Source organism: Trichosurus vulpecula, chromosome 4 (genome assembly GCF_011100635.1).
Source record: "Trichosurus vulpecula isolate mTriVul1 chromosome 4, mTriVul1.pri, whole genome shotgun sequence".
In the NCBI taxonomy this organism is placed as follows: Eukaryota; Metazoa; Chordata; class Mammalia; order Diprotodontia; family Phalangeridae; genus Trichosurus; species Trichosurus vulpecula.
Window position 1 is genome coordinate 366,405,261 of NC_050576.1, and position 17,995 is coordinate 366,423,255.

A 17,995-nucleotide genomic window follows, 5' to 3' on the forward strand; every position below is an offset into this window, starting at 1 on the left:
TTTATGGAGGAGACAATACCTGAAACAGAAATTAATGAATGGATAAATGAAAGAAGGAATGAAAAGCTAGGTGCCAGATACCACGGGAATACAAAGATTAAAAAACAAACAATCTTTGTCATCAAGGAGTTTACATTCTATAGAGGGAGGTGGTATTTGTGTGTGTGTGTGTGTGTGTGTGTGTGTGTGTGTGTGTGTGTATGAAGAAAAGGATTTAAACAAGCAGGGATGAAGAGGAATATGGTACAGAAGTATGGAAGATAAAACTTATAGCTAATTATTCCCTAAGATTATAACTAAAAAACCCCTAAAAGATAGATAGATATAGATACACACAAATGTATTTATTTGTTTATTTATTTAAAGTAGTCATCCTCTCAACTAGTCACTAAAAAACCTCAACCATCTCTTTTATAGAAAACAATGACAGCTGCATTTAAAACTAATCTAATAAAATCTTTAATCATTGTGCTCATGAATGTACATGGCTAGCTTGCAGTCTGAAAAGCAACAGAGCCAATAACTTCCTTAAGGCTTTGACACTAGTCTTGAGAATTCAAGCCATAAATGGAACACTTTGTAGAATGCAAAAATGTAGCTTTTCATTTCCAGAATTTTAAAAATTCAAATATCTGGTGTCTAGCAAAGTTACTGATGTGGTATACGCATATACTATATAAAACAAGTCCAATCCCTCCTTCCCCTTTGAAAATTCTTACTAAGGCTTTTAGACTATGGGAGAGTACTGTGAAATAACAAGAAAAATTAGAAAACTAAGGCAAGAATCTATAATCATACCCTACAAGATCCATTCAGGATATTAAACCTTACCAAAAGCAATTCTGCTTATTTTTCTGGCATATAATTTTAAGGGGGTTAGGAAAAAAACACCCACAGTGTACATTTCCCAACCCAAGTGCAACAAAGGACCTTTTCTCTCAGATGTGTTTTAAACCATAATCATTCCTCCTTTTAACTTTCACGAACCTTAAAATTCTATCTCAAGCCCATTCTCTGGGTCCCTGTAGTACAGAGGATCGCAACAACACGGAGGCTGTAGCCAATAATTCTTTAACCACAGAGAAAACAAGGAAAGAAAACAACTGAGTGAATTGTTTTAAAGGATCCCAAATGGAAGACACAAAAAGAAGCAGAGGCTTAAACCATCAATAAGAGAACTTCTCTCTCTCAGCTATGTGCCAGGGACTCCTTAAAAAACGTTTCTAAATAGGGATTCTGGGCAGGTAGCGCTACTAATGTCTAATACTACCCAGTGGGGACACAGGTCTTGTTCCCCGATCAGACAGTCCACTAAAACCAGTCAACCCATGCACAGTTTCACTTCTGGTGTGGTGAAACACAAGATCTTGTTACAGTTTCACATTCTAGCCAGTTCTTGCCCTTATTCCACTCCCAGCCCCCCAACAAAAACTCCCTACCCTGTTCACTTCTCCCTTATATGTGCTGGCTTCGCTTATTAGAATGTAAGCTCTTTGAGAGCAGGGATTTTTTTTTTTGGAGGGAGGAAGGTAAAGCAGTTGGGGTTAAGTGACTCGCCCAAGGTCACACAGCTAGTAAGTGTGTCAAGTGTCTGAGGCTGGATTTGAACTCAGGTCCTACTGATTCCAGGGCCGGTGCTCTACTCACTGTGCCACCTAGCTGCCCCCAGGCAGGGATTTTTTTTTAAATCCTTGTATCTCTCACACTTAGCACAATGACTATGACAATTACCCAATAACTAGATGCTTTTTCATTCGTCCTCAATATCATATTTGCTGTTGCTCATTTCTAAAATGGACATAGTCCCTTCTTTAGGAAAATTAAACCCTTTATTAAGAGAAAAAAAAACTTAAATGAAAATATTCTATAGTTTCTGAGGATTTTATGATTTCTTAATATTCTTCGAGGTTTATCAGTCAACATAAAATGTTAAGTCTTCACGAACAATGCTCTCACAGCAGCAAAAATGTTGTCCCTCGATCACAATCATTTCGGGTGCAAACCCTCCTATACCACAGACTGGAGAGGTACATGTTGCTTCACAATAGATGGAAAGAAGTCTGTTATGATGCTACACACCTACTCACAACAGCGTGATTTTATGCCAGGCTTTAATTTTCCCAGTCATGAATAATAACAAATCATGGGGTTTTTGGTACTTTGAAGAACCCTCTGAGGTAATGAGGAGTGCAATTTAGTATTCTATCCATTTTGTTCATGAGGAACTGAGGCTGAGAGATTCCAAGATTGATGACTCAGCTAGCAATGCCTGAGGTACAACTGAAACTGAGCTGGCTGAGAGCTGATTTATTAGCCCAAGCTGCCTCGCATCAAACAATGAATAAATCCATCTGGACCACATAATCCCATACAGTTATTAGAGGAATTATCTAAAGAGACTGAATATACTCTCAAATAGAATAGAAGTAAAATTTGATAATGTAAATTTACTAAGACTACTAGAAATAATTTCCTTCTTACCTTAAGAAAGTGCCAAAGTTTGAAGTGGGTGCTCAATGACCAACTGGATGTGTGGGTTTCTACCTGAAATAAGCCTTCCTAACAGCACCTTTCTTTCCAATTCCTTAGGGAAGACTTCTTTCTAGTCTTCCTTCCTCCATCTGGCATGAATTTTTACAATGAACTAAAAGCACAACATATTCATCATCCTAACATGCGTAAAATATTTACTGTGCTTATAAACAATTCACCTGCGGTGGACAAAATAGGGCAACTTCCTGTTTCCGAAACCAATTACAACCTACATTTTTCAAAAGCCCAAAACTCATAACCACCAGATATTCAAGATGGTGAAAATTTCATGAAGGATTCATAGCACTCTTCACAATATATTTCGCATTCTTACAGCGACCATGTTAGTTAAGACCCCTTTAACCTTCTACGGTCAAAAGCCTCCACGTTCTTCTTTCCAATCCATCTGACACTTTACTACTGGATGCATCTTTCCTAAAGAATCACTCTTATTGTCTCGTTTTTCTAATGAAAAAATCTTCAATGGCTCCGCTCTACCTATCCAATTAAGTTAAAACGTCTTCCCTTGGCATTCAAGACCATCCAATCTTGCTCCAACTTCCCTTTCCAACTCTATCTCCCACAATTCTAATACATTCTGTGCCCCGACTATCCTGTACTATTCATTCACTTTCCATAATCACATGAACGTTCATTGTGTTCTCCTACTTGCCTACCCTTCGCTCAGGGTCTTCTTGATGCCTACCATACATTCCCTTTGCACTCCTTCCACCCCCATTTCAACTACGAAAAATCCTGTACATTATTCAAAGCCTAGTTCAAAAGCCATCTGTATCAAGATGCCCTTCCTAACCACCCAAGCAAAAATGAACCCTCTCTTTTCTGAACTACAACATTTAATTTATACTACTTATATGGTACTTATTATATATTTCCTAGATATATGGAGCTCTGAGGACAGGAATGATTTCATTGGTGACTTTGGAAATCAATAATTACTTTTGTCTTTCAGTCATTTAATCGTGTCTGACTCTTCCTGACCCTGTGGAGCATATCATACCAATACGGTCCATGGGGTTTTCCTGGCACAGTTACTGGAGCAGCTTGCCATTTCCTCCTCCAGTAGATTAAGGCAAACAGAGGTTAGGTGATTTGCTCAGGATCAAAGAGCTGTCTGAGGCTGGATTTAAACTCGGGTCTTCCTGACTTCAGGTCCAGTACTCTATACACTGAGCCACCTAGCTGCCTCCAATAATTATATCTGAATAATAATAATAATAGCTAAAATTTATTTAAAGCTCTAAAGTTCACCATTTACTTTATGAATGAACAATCAATATAAACTTTGAATACCTGGTACAGTATATGTTTATGGGAGAGCTATTTGGCCTATAATAGTAGAGGCTGAAAATGGCATCTTATGTTATCACCATAGGGGTTATAGTCTAAGTTTCTTATTCATTCAAAGAACTGACTCCAAACTGGAGAAAAAAGTCACCAAGTAGTGGAAAGTATCTTAAATGCAAGGTCTGAATTACTGGAAATAAGCTATAAGGTGCATGTTTACCTGTTTAAAACACAAATTTGACTTCTGTTTCTTAAAATGAAATATTTTTAAAAATAAAACATTTTATTAAAAAATTAAGTGGTAATATCTATGTTAAATATAATATAAAAATACTTTTAAAAAGAGACAGAATCTAAGGTACAATTCAGCACCTTCCTCATTAATATAAATATAATTTTATCCTTTGCCTGTACTAGAATGACTTTTGTCTACCTTGCTCTTCTTTCCTTGGAGTCACAGCCTTTCTGGACTTAATTAAAAGTTCTACTAGTTTCAAAAATAATGGCTCCTAGTCACTGCCTCGATTATCGTTCTTCATAGCCTACAGATAAATAATCTCCCGCAGGTTTCAGGTACTTCAAAGTTAGTCTTACTTTCTTTCCACAGAGTAAATGAAGACAATAATAAAGAAATGCCATTTCAGAGAATGAATTCTACCAAAAATCTTTTCTCTCCAACTGCAGTAGAGTTTCTCCCTCTGAGCATTAGGATAAAAATTTAGACTGTCTCCTTCCGCTGTTCAAAGGAATTTAAAATTTCTAGCAACTTCTTAGAAATCTGGAACTTTTACAAACTGTCTTTGAATAGATCTCCTTCCTTTGTGGTATTTATGGATTAAATCCAAACATGCCAGGATGGAAATATACAACATTGATTTTTAAATAGAGATTTAAGGTGGGATGGCACATTGTTCATTCTCATTTTGTATTATAGGCAGGCTCTCATTAGACAATTTAATCAAGATTCATGCATGGGTGACTTAAGGCAAAAATGAAATCAAGCTGTCCATTTCATTTGTTCAGCACCTTGTTGCATTGCAGTAGAAGTAATATAGACAGCATTACATTCATCTAAAACCATGGTGTACCCCATAGCATCTCAAGAAAATCATTACTGAACAGAAGTAGAATGAGAAAAAGGATAAATAAAAAGATCAAGAAGAAGAAAGGGGCTGCCACAAGAGGACAGGCCAAAAAAAAAAAGGTTCATTGTCCAAAAAAATGGGAGTCTTTATCTAAAAAAAAGTGAGTGAGAGATATAAATAACTGCTATCAAATCATGAATGGAATGATCCTAAAAGTCTGAGGAGATACAAGTGATCAAGTCTAATCCCCCATGGTTTAGATATGAGGAAATTTAAGACCCAGAGTAACAGAGGGGCCAGGGTCATGTAGATAATAAAGTTGCAGACTAAAGATTCAAATCCAGGTTTTCTGACTTCCAGTCTTTCTTTTTCCACTACAATACTAAAAAAAAGGTAAAAACAGCTGTTTGTCAAATTACAGAATTCTAGAAATAGGATAAGGGAATAGGTAAATTATGACATATGAAAAGGACTGCTCTTTACAAGGCAGTAAATTACAAAGTCACCACCTCAGGGAGGCTAGATGGTGAAGTGGATAGAACGCTGGCTCTGGAATCAGGAGAACCTGAGTTCAAATCTGACCTCAGAAAGTTATTGGGCAAGTCGCTTAATCCCAATTGCCTCCCAAAAAAAGTCACTACCTCCAAGTATGTTTCAGACATCTTGAAATAGCATCAAAAAGTTTATATAAATGGATAGAAGCCAGATGCAGGAGTTAAATATGGAAATTAGGAAAATTAGGGGCCTATCTTTGACATTTGATAAATGTTGATAAATGTTTACTGATTGAGATTGATTCAGACTAATGTTAAGAAGGATAATTGTGCTGCTTTCAACAAACCATCCCTTGCCATCATTGTCACAGATGGAATAAATACCAGGCCAGATGAACAACTGACCCTACCCAGAATGGCAATGCTTATGTTTTGGGCAGGGGAGAATCTAGTCAGATTTACCAGGCTGTGCAGGTGAACTCCACTCTGCTTCCTGCTCTGAGTTAAGTGTTACCTGACAGTTGCTGCAGAAACTATCAAATGACCTCTGTTGTGAGACATGCTGAATGAAGGTAACAACTGCAGCTTAACTGTGCAAACCAGTCTAACAGGGCAAGCAGTAAAGGTCTATGAACTGAACACTAAGAGTTAAGAGACTAGGTTCTGATGATCCTACCTCTGCCACCAGTTCACTGAGCATATGAACTATGCCATTCCCCTGTGTCAGGTATTTTCTTTATATACATACACACACACATATATGTATGTATATACAGACCTGTATGTGTATATAGGCACATTCACACACACACACACACACACACACACACACACACACACACATATATGTATTCACACACATATATACTCACATATATGAATATATACATTATTTATAAATATGAACAATAGTATATATTATTTTATCCCTGCATGAGCTATAGTTTAAATTTTTATTCATTCCAAGAAATGAATCTAAAACTGGCAAATAAAAATGAATCTAAAACTGGAGAATAAAAAACTACCAAGTAGTAGAAGGCATCTTAGCGTATTATACACGTGTGTATGTATATGTATGTGCAAACACATATATACATATATGTACATATGCATATGTGTATGTATACACATATGCATGTGTATCTGTGTGTATATATGCATGTATATATGTATACATATATACATACATACAAACATATCTACATACGTATAAAATTTCTTATCTATAAAGCAGAAGTGGCATTACCGTCCTATTTTATTGGGATCAGGCACCCATTAACTGAATCCACAAACGTGGAATGCCCTTCATTGTACTCTCCGTAAATTCCAAATACAAGACGTGTAGTCAAATGAATGGGCTGTAACACTACTAATTCAAACTAAATTAATAGTGCCTAGTACATTGCTCTTCATCCATGACCCATTTATGTTTGCTCAACAAATTTTTTAACTCATAATCTACTCGTCTGTTTCTTTGTTGCTATCACTTTTATTTTTACCTGCAAATGTTTTTATTAGCGATAGTTCAGTTGCTGACATTTTGATCCACTTTATTTCAGATTTTAAAAGGTAAGTATTTCAATACTCCATGCAGGTTTGAGTATGGTATTATAAGCTGCCTTTATTGGCAAGAGAAGTAGGAAAGAAGACTCCTTGGTTGATTCAAGCAAGATGCTTCAGGGAACTCCTACAGACCCATCACTGGCACACTGAATGACTGAACAAATGAGATCTGAAAAAAACTACGAGTCAAACTAATTTAACTTTCCATTCTACAACCCACAGGTAGCAAAGAAATGGCAAAAGATCAAAAAAGGAAAAAGTAGTCATAGATCAAAAACTGAAGGTGAATGCCAAGGAACTCTTGACATGCTAACGTGTTCAATAAGCTTAGCAAGGTACATTTCCCACGATGCTATTCAAAACCACAAACTACCAATAATTTAACTGCTACTCTGTTGATGTAATCCAATTTAATTATTTCCCAGACATCAGGATTAAGACAAGGTACCACTGGAAAGTAAAGCCACAAACACCAAGGCACAACACAGAAAAAGGCCTTTATGGTTTACCATGACACCAGTTTTCAGCCCTAGGCACTGACCTATGGGAAAGGATGAAGAATCTTATTTCTCCATTTTCTGTATGTTACTAGAAGCAAGAATTTAGCTCTTAGGGAAATTTAGTATTCCCATGTTTCTTGTATTTCAAGTGACTTTTGAGAGCATTTTCTCTACTTCTTAAAGAGACAATTCTGTTATGATAAGCTACCCAGCAAATTAATACCTTGGGGAGGTGTTTACATTCAAGTAAGCAAATACGCCAAGGTTGATCAGATTTCCCAGAGGCTAAAGGACTACTTTCCAAGGTATTAGTGGAAACAGGAAGAAAAACAGGCCAACAACAGCTCACTAGGCCAGAGAGCCTTGAACAACTACAATCTCTATCTTGTCTCCTTTACTAAATCAGTATAGCATACCAAGAATTATAAAACAATGTCACACATCCATATTTACGGAGGCCAGACCTGGATATACATAAATGTGGATCATTTGAAAAAAAAAATATATATATGTATATATGTATATATGTATGTATTATGCCCCTTTACCTGCATTAAAAAGGCACAACCTAAAGACAACCTCCCTTGAATTGCCACTTGACATTTTTACATACATCTTGAAAAATTTAACCTTATAATAATCTTGTAAGTTAGCCAGGAAAGGTCATAGTACAAAAACCTCCATTTTACATATGATCAAACCGAGGCTCAAATTAAAGTGGTTTGTCCAAAGTTACTCAAAGAGTAACAGTGCCTGTTGTATGAAATGACATATTTTTTACCACTTCATCTTGAATATAATTCTCAGTCACAAGCCCTTTGCCAAAGAGAAATGTCTTTATACCAGTGCTAGTGCTCTCTCTCTCAAACTGTCTAGTATTTAATTATTTTATTTGTATTTGTATTCTCTTTATATTTCTTATACCCGTCCTTGTTGTCTCCCCTATTAGGATGTAATCAATTCCTTTGCAAGTAGGGTTTGAGGCATTTTTTGTATTTGTATCTCCAGCACCTAGCACAGTGCAAGAACATAGCAGGGTTTAATAAATATTGATTGGCTGATGTGTTACAATGGTTTTGTTTTTCTTTCTTTTTCAAAGGGGGAATTTAAAGGTGGAGGGGGAACTGGGATAGAATTACTTAAAAAAAAAAAGAAAGCAAAGAAAAGGTCATTAAGCATTTTTAAAGTACAAAAGAGAACAGAAGAAAGGTGAAAATCATAGACAAGCCAGACAATATATACTTAAAAAAAAAGCTAGCTGGACCAAACATATTCAGTCTCACATACAATCCTATTTTTTTCAGTTGTACTGTATAAATGGAAATGTTCATTTTAGTTGGTATTTGTTAGTATCAGAATTTTTTTTAAAAAGCAAGACAAGTGAAGATAAGAGTGATTTCCAAAATCAAGCTTTCAAACAATCTGGGATAAGCTTCAATGACCAAGATTATAAACAATAAACAAATTCTAATACTATTAACAATCTCACTGAAACTGGTTGCATGTAACCTTGCCATCATTTTCAATAAACAGGACTAAGAAATTACCTCCTTGTAACATAGATAAGAACTTGATTTGGAAACTGATAAGTGGGAGGCTGACACTTCCAACTTTATCCTAGATGGTTGTGAATCTACTACTACACTGCATAATCAGATAAAGGAAGAGATATTTGGACAAAGAATCTTACATAGAAAGCAAATCAAGAATTTAAGATGTAAAATCCTTAACCTCTGAAGTGGGCAATATTTCTTAAAGCTGTGAATGTGAAAAATGATGTTCAATTAAAAGTATTAGCCTCATTATCGAATTACAGAAACAATCCATCCCCCTGCCAAAAGAATTTCTTATGATCATGTTGGGGTGGGGTCCATATTTTTTCTAGTTGCCATATGCTCCAATGATTTTTTTAATAAGCACAAAATTAATTTTGTGCCATTTACTGACTCATTAAAAATTAGCCAAATGATAGAAAATGACCTTCACAACTATTAGTTCATTTTATACATAAGCTTCTTGTGTCACTGTAATCCAGTGTCTTTTGCCCAGATTCATTTTTAAACACAGACTTTATTGTTGGGTTTTTTTTGGGGGGGGGCAGGACAATTGGGGTTAAGTGACTTGCCCAAGGTCACACAGCTAGTACATGTGTCAAGTGTCTGAGGCCAGATTTGAATTCAAGTCCTCCTGACTCCAGGGCCGGTGCTCTACTCACTGCACCACCTAGCTGCCCAACCACAGACTTTATTGAAAGAAAAATATACCACTGCATCATATATTGGCATGAAATCATCAGAAATATAATTTACAATTTACTTTCAACCCAATGATGGTAAGAGCTTCTAGCAAGCCTATGGACAGACATATTTAGACTCTCTAACTGGGCTTGATCTGACCTCGTAATGGGAAATATACCATATCCCACAATAGCTTCCTTGAAACAAATGTAATATAATGTAATTGTATTTCCGAAAAAAAGAAAGATTAGAGGATTTTTATAAATTTTGGCTTTACAAAATGATTCTTTGATTTTATAGAAATATTCATAAGATGATCCTTTTAAATACGAAGTCAACTTAAACATAATGTATTATACAAACAACTTACTATTAATTGCATAAAGTAAGGAATATATAAATTCACTTACCTTCCGATAAATCATATGGCACATGGCTACTCGCAGTTTCATTCCTGCACGCTGTACATGATAAAAATATAGGTGATGCAGTGTGGCCAAAAAGACCGTGCAGATGGTCAGAGCAGCAGCATAGCCATAGGCCCTATTCAAAGCTACGCTATCATCCGGATCATAATGTTCAAAATATTCAATAACCTTCCCCAAAAATAATGGTTGCACTATTTTGGCGCTTTCCTAAAAACAAAAGAAAAAAGAAAACATAGTTAAGCAAAATATAAATCACAGAATCCAACATATCAATTTTTTCCTACTTTGTTAGAGCAAAATCTTACTCCGACGATTCATGATTCATCATAGCATGGAGGTTACTGATTTCTGAAAGGCTATGCAGCACGACAGAAGCTAGAAAAGATCATCAAATCATAGATCCAGGAAACAAGAGGAGACCTCGGGGGTCATTTCATCAAACGGCCTTGTTGAATATGAGCTGGGTTATGAGTGTGTGTAGGATTGGAAGACCTAGTTAGCCAAGTGCAGAGAGCTCACCAAAAGGTCAGCTTCTAAGTGATGACATTTTTCACCCCCTACAACTGAAATAATGTGGAGGAGGAATTGCAGTCTGGATATATGGAGGCTGTACACCCATAATGCTGGAATCATAGATCTTTCAATGTCGTGGGCAGTTGCCCTGGGTGCATGGGAGGGGAGGTAGTTAGTGGAGAGGGGGCTAAAAACAAAAAAACAAAAATTTCATTTTATTAGGAGTTTTAAACAAAGTCTTTGATCAAGTTCGAAATTTAATCTTACCCTGGGGAAAAAATTCTAGTTTCACTAAGAAATCCATGCCGTCTTTATCAGAGGTTTGGAACATAAGCTATAAAAGGCTAGAAACTAGTAGGTTTTTTTGTAGTTACAAGGACACTGTGAAGGGTAAATATTGCCTCCAGTGCCTGAAAAACTGGCAGATCTCTTACATCATAGATTTTGGAGATGTAAGAGAGCAGAGGATAGCAGGGAAGGAAAGGGAGTTGTCCCAAATGAGCACAGACCCACTCTCTCTCCCTTCCTAGGTCCTTTGCACTCCCATCTTCAATTTGGGTCTTCATTTGTCAGTTAGTTTAAATTCATGCTAACCTCAGAATAAGAGCATAAGCTACTGAATGGCTCTGTACTGGGTATTCTCCCCCAGTTCAGACCATGCAGTATCCCAAGACAAAGAGAACACAAGTCCAAAAATTATTTTAAAACAACCACCAAGTTTAGAAGGTTCTTGTTTCAGATAATTCATTTGAAAGAAGAATTGGTTAGCAGGTGAGGGACAGGGGGATGGACATTTAGCCAACTACACACTACATATGTCAACAGTAACACAGCAGCCAAAAAAAGTTGACTGAACATTACATTTCAGTGTGAACTCCCAATAACAAATTCACACTGAAGAACAACTAGGGTTATACTATTCTTGTATTCTCCTACGGTCAGATTACACCTGAAATATTTCATTCAGTTCTAGATACCACATTTTTGGAAGGTCATTAGCAAGCAGAAGTGCATTCCAAGGATAGTAATATGGTTGGTGATGGAACCAGAAATCATAACATACTAGGACTGGTAGGAAGAACTGGGTAGATCTGGCATCTCTTTTAAAAAAAAAAAAAGACTTAATTGCCCTAAATATCTGAAGGGCTGTGATACAGAAGAATGCTTAGTACTTGTTCTGCTGGGTGCCAGAGGGCCAGAACTAGGAGAAATAGGTAAAAGTTTCTAAAAGGCATTTTTCAGATCAATACAAGGAAAAGTTTTCTAATAATTAAGTGGAATAGACTGCTTCAGGAAGTAATTAAGATCCCTATCAGGAGAGGTCAGCAAGCAGGGGCTAGACAACTTGTCGGGGATTTTGTAAAAGAAGTGCATATTCAGGCATGGATTGGTTCTATGACCCATGAGTTCTCTTCCAATTCTGTAATTCTGTGTACAACACACACCTAATAATTAATTAGGCAGCTAAGAAAAAAAGTGTAAAATGTTCCCCTTTGGGTTCGAGTCAGACTAAAGGCAGCAGCTAATAGGTCAAAATTAACAATAGTCCAGACATGCTATAAACATGAGATTCTAATTAAATGAAATGTTAATTACAACTAGAAACCCCAAATAAAGAAAAGAGATTTCGCTCACTAAGGCAAAAAAACCAAAATGTCTTTCCTATAACCTAGACTCAAACTCTCTTTAAGCTGCCAGGACCATACTGGCTTTCTAGTATTTTACCACAAATCCATCCTATCTTAAATAAGCATGGCCACTTATAAAAAGATTCTTCTGCTATTAAGGAAGGGACAATGAAAGTCATGTATAAAAAGAAAAACTCCACTTCTACATGTGTTCTACAACTTATACACTAAATAGGTCTTAAAATGAATAGAAGTAGAAAGTAGTCTCTTTCCTAATGCAAATATCTTCCCTCTGTTGATTATCTCAATTTATCCTGCATTTAATTTGTTTGTACCCAAAATGCTAGCCATTAGGCTGTGAACTCCTTGACAATGAACGGCTTTTTTTTCTTTTTTTGCCTTTTTATTGTAACCCCTGGGTTTAGCACTATTCTCAACCCATAGTGGGTACTTAATAAATGCATAATGACTGACTAGTGGAAATTCTTAAAAGTGAAAATAAATGCTTGCTGAGACTAATTTATTTAGGCAAAAAAGTATTAAATGGTATGTATATATATCCAAACATAAAATACATATTTAGAATATATATGTACATGTACATTCTCATGTGCACATGAACATTTAGGGTTGAATACACAAATGTGTGTGTAGCACGTGCAGGTACACACGCACATTCACACACACATTCACACACGGCCTGAGACTCATCTCACTTGAACAATGTCATCGAATTTTTGTCTGCTACATAGAGAGGAAAAAACAGCTATCCAAAATGGAAAGTTGGGTAATATTGGTGATATGCATTTCTAGTATCATTGGACCTCACTTGAGGTCTTCTAGGAAAGACTGAATGATCATGTCTTTGGTTTGTTATAGAAGGCATTCTTTGTCACTAGAGGAGCTCTGTATGAAATATCTTCTAACTCTAGGATTCTCTGTGTTATCTGTGGTCTCCTGGCAGAGGCCAGGCTACCAACAGTCAATGCCCAAAACAACTTCTATAGAGGAAAATAGTAAGTAATGTCAGGGGATGACTGGCTACGAGCCACTAGTCTCGAATAAACAGTTCTTAATTAAAAATTAAAAGTATGAAAACTTTTCACATCAATGTGGGAAGACAGAAGTAGAAGCCTTTCCCACATAGCTGCTTGTGGCCCTGTAGGGAATATGATGGAATATTCAAGAGTCTCAGAAGGAAAAACAAAGTCAAAGAATGGTAAAGAAAACAGATAAACAAAGCTGTGATATCCAACCCTTGAACTTTACTCCTGCAATGTAAGATTTTTAATCACTCAACCTCCATAAAAGCATAATAATTGATAATGACATCTCATGCTTGATTATGCTCTCTTTCAACTACTCTACCAAGGATGAAATAAGCAAACCTGAGATTTGGCAGAAAAACATCCGTAATTCAATGAAAACTTCCTAGATAGTGAAAATAAGGTCAGACTACCTTACTGGAGACCTCTCCTCTTCGGTTTAACCTCTGAACGAAACCTGAAATGTCTTAGAAGGTGAGCAAGGAAAAATGTCTGTCTTCTTATCACAATAAAATGTTTATCCTGACTTGAAAACGAAAGCAGACAAGGGAAGAGAACCAAGTGACTCCTTTAGATACCCTGAGTCCTACAAGGAATACAACCTTTGTGAGTATCTATCTATTTGTTCTCTACAGTATAAGTTTATCATGTGATTCAAGGTCAGGATTAGAATTCTTGGACCTTTGGGGGTAAAGTACACAGGTGTTCTAAAAACCTCGAAGCCTTTTTTCCCACCTGACCTTGCTTCTAGGTGCCTTACGGACAAGTTACGAATGTGAGAACTTTAGCTTTTGGTCAGCTCCAAAGATGGTTTTCTCCTATCCCAACCTCAAACCCTGCACCAAATCAAAAGGATAAGGAAGGCAGTGTCTTTATTATCTCTGTTCTACGTGAATATAAGACATGCATTGCTCTCAGCAAATTGAAGACGAAGATGTGCCCATTTTGTGGCAAGCACCTTTGGAAACAATAAATTGGCTAGAGATCCAGGAAAGTCAGTTTGACATTTAACATAAACTGTCTATGTGCCTTATCTTAGCTCTAAAAGAGCAAGAGTCTCTGGACTATGACGCCTTGAAGTTACGTTTGGAATTGGCTCTTTTAAAAAAGTTACTGTTTCTATAGGTAACTGAAGTTCCTAGTTTCATATACAATCCTCTTTTACTCTTCTTTGTATACTGAAATGTTTGTGTTTGTTGATGATTAAGCTCATAATAAAAAGGAAAAAAATTATTTTTTTCTGACTACGTTTTAAGGTTTTGTTAAATCACTGCTTTTCCCTGTGAGGGCTCTGAACAGATTGAGACTTTCAAAATCTCCATCATATCTTCCTATTTTGTATACAAGGATATGTTAGCTGGAGTACAGATCTTTTCTGAATCCTTACCTAAGTGACTTTCGCCTAAAGAAGGAAAAATAAAGTTCATGATTATTATTATATCTGTTTCACAAAGCTCTAAATTATTTATATTTTTTTAAAAATCTGTAGGTCTTACTAGAGGAATTGAATATTTTGATGCTTAGTTCTTAATTCTAGTGTTTATTTTCTGTGTGTCCAGTCTATTGCTTGCTTTGTATGTATTTGTTTGTATGATGTCTCCCCCTATTAGACTGTAAATTCCTTGAGGGCAGGGACTGTCTTTTGTCTCTTTTGTATCCCCGGTCCTTGGCACATCCCCAGTTCCTGGCACACAACAGGTACTTAATAAATGTTTATTGACTGATGGATACTTGCAACAATAAAGGTTATTATTCGATATTTCAAATGATATAAATGTTGAAGAAGAATTGGTTCTCCCTTTTAACAACTGGATTGCAAAAGAAAAATGAAGAGATTTATAATGCAGAATGTTTCACAGAATTTAGGCTCCCAGAGCAAACAAATGGTGTGACTGAATTGAAATCTGTTGTTTCTTTTGTGAAATCCCTACGTGAAAGATCAGATGCAGGGAACTGGCTTTAAGAAAATGTAGCTGGCCTGTTCACTCACAGGTAGTGGTAGCTTGATGTCACTGATAGTCCCGAATGTTACTCTGTCCTAGTTTTAGTCTTTCAATTTTAGAGTGCTTAAGAAAAATGGTTAAACTGAATATATATATTATATACACACATATAATACACACATGAATATATGTATACATGTACACTATATATGTATATACTTCATATTGTATACATACAAATATGTATATGCTTCATACTGTATATATATATGTGTGTGTGTATGCATATTCTGAGTGCATAAATGTATATGTGTGTATGTTAATCAGAATTTTACATTAGTATATGCAAAACATACATGCATTCATAGAAACATACATACATACATTGTATGAACTAATGTAAAGTTCTGGGAAGTGTAGTCCACAGTGGAAATATGTACTTCACAAGACATGCAATCCTCAGCTGAATTAATTCTCCAAAACATTTAAGTGCAGCAGAGTTACAAAAATCCCAGTGAGACTTTAATTAATCAATCACAGTCTTGCACTGTCCATTCTACAAAGTTTGGGAATCTAATCCCTAGCAACTTAACTTTAAAGCTAGCTAAAGTTCCGAAGCCACAGATGAAAATTACTTCTTTCGAAGCCAAGCAAAGGCTTCTCCTTCCTACATTCGTCTTGAGAAGGTTAATATTTCTTTCCAATTTCTCTAAACCAGCAAGAAACCAATAGCCAAACTGGAGAGATTATACAGGAAGAATATAAGACTTAAGGTATCCTTTCTGCTAGAAATTAAAATTACCTAAAACAACCAAGCCCCACATTTACATCATTATTGTATTAGGGTCTTTGTCTGGTGTGTGTTGTCCAAAGACACAAAGGAATATCTGTCAAAGGAATATCTGTTCATACATCAATGTGGTCCCTGTCAAATTTCAAACTAGGACCAACTTAAATGCCCATCAAAATAAAAAAATGAGAAGCCAAGCACCCTAAATGATTATCTTATTCTGTTCTTAGTAGCTCAGACCAGGGTGTTACAGATGATCTTCCCATTTCTGCCTCCAAGTAGGGAAAACATTTAGACAACTCAGCAAGATAGAATCATCAGGCTAACAAAATATTTACAATCATCTACAACCATGCTGTCAAACTCAAACAGAAAGGAGGGAGGAGGGTGAATAAACCTTAGATGAAGATCCTCTGATACTGACTTAAAAAACCACACCTTTTTTATTAACACATCAGCACATTAAAATTTCATTTGAACCACATTCAGGAGTTTTAGGGGTCACGTGTGGCTCATGGGTCATTTGTCTGAACCTCTGACTTACAAACTAAGGGTATTCTAAGCACTGACCCCAAAGAACTTGCTCCAAATCCTGGGGCAAATACTGGGAAGTGGAAAAGAACTCAAAGATCATCCAACTCCCTCACTTTACAGATAACGTGACAACCTCTAGAGAGGTTGAGAGACTTGGTCAAAAATCACACAGGAAGTCCAACAGCTGCAAGGATTTGAACCCAGTCTTTCTCACCAAATCTACTACCCTTGGCACTACACCAAAGGTATCAAACCCAAGGGCAGTCTGAAACATTAAACTATAACTGGGAAATGTTTGACAAAATAAATAAAAACACAACACACCAGAGATAATGTCAATATATGGTTTTCTAAGTCAATATGCAGGAGTTCCACTTCTATTTGAGTTTGACACCACTTATCTATGGCTATTCTTGGTATCACTGTGAAGTTCTTAACTACATTGTACCTTTGACTGTAAGCAGATAAAAAGTATGAAACTAAGCGTGTAAAGTTCATAGCATTTCTTAAATATGACTTAATTTAAATTCAGTGCACATTATTTTAAATGCATATATTTTAAGGTTAAACAATCCATCTCTGCTGAAGTTTTGTGATAAGGCAAGTTGCATATGTTATGTCTGCTGGGCAATAAGAAAGGGAAAGGGGGGAGAAGACAGGGGTAGGGGGGTGGGGGGGCAGAAGAGTAAGGGGATGACAACTGTAAACTCTTATCTAGGGTGCAAGAAAGGACCATGTCCTAGCTGGTGCATTTTCATCTGAACATGTCACAGTAGTTCTCACAACACAACTGACTCTTTCACACAATCGTACGCCATTCCCACAAGTCCACTCTGCATGCTACCTACCCTCCCAGGGTTGTTGTAAATGAGGTGATAACTGTAAAGCACTTAGCATATAGTAAGCTATATAAATGTTAACTGTTATCTTTAGCTTAATGTTTCCTTTGTAACAAATGCATACCCCCAAATTGCCCACATTTAAGAAACATCACCTCAATCAGGGTAACAATTCCCAAAATTAAATAGGATTTCCAGTAACACTTTATAATTGCTTTGGTTAAAGAGGGTTTTCTTGCTTCTTTTTCTGCTTTTAAGACTTCTTTATCCCAGTATCTAGGAAGCAAAACAAAAAATCAGGAGTTACTGACTGGGGTAAAGAAAGAAGCAGTTAGAAAAGCTAAACAAAAAGTTGTTTCAATTGGTTGTCAAGGGCTCATCCAATAATGTTTTGATGATGAGGAAATCTCCCCCGTTAGAAAATAAGAAGGTGTCAATATAAAGAAAAACAATCAGCTTTAAGTCTTACAGCTGGGAAATTCGAAACTGTGTACAATCCCAGAACAGTAGATTATACCATGAACACAAGCTTAAATTTGTGAGAGAGCAAGGCAA

General features: G+C 36.3%; 1 protein-coding gene across 1 annotated transcript in view; it reads right to left on the reverse strand.

Annotated features, from left to right (window-relative positions):
* The window catches only part of ABCC4 (ATP binding cassette subfamily C member 4), a 286,747-nt gene that overhangs the window by 206,794 nt on the left and 61,958 nt on the right, over positions 1 to 17,995 (reverse strand). Inside the window, exons 3-4 of the mRNA XM_036757037.1 lie at positions 17,596 to 17,716; positions 10,130 to 10,354 (exon numbers count right to left, since the gene is read on the reverse strand). Coding sequence (XP_036612932.1) covers positions 10,130 to 10,354; positions 17,596 to 17,716 — 346 coding nt within the window. The remainder of the gene's footprint in view (positions 1 to 10,129; positions 10,355 to 17,595; positions 17,717 to 17,995) is intronic.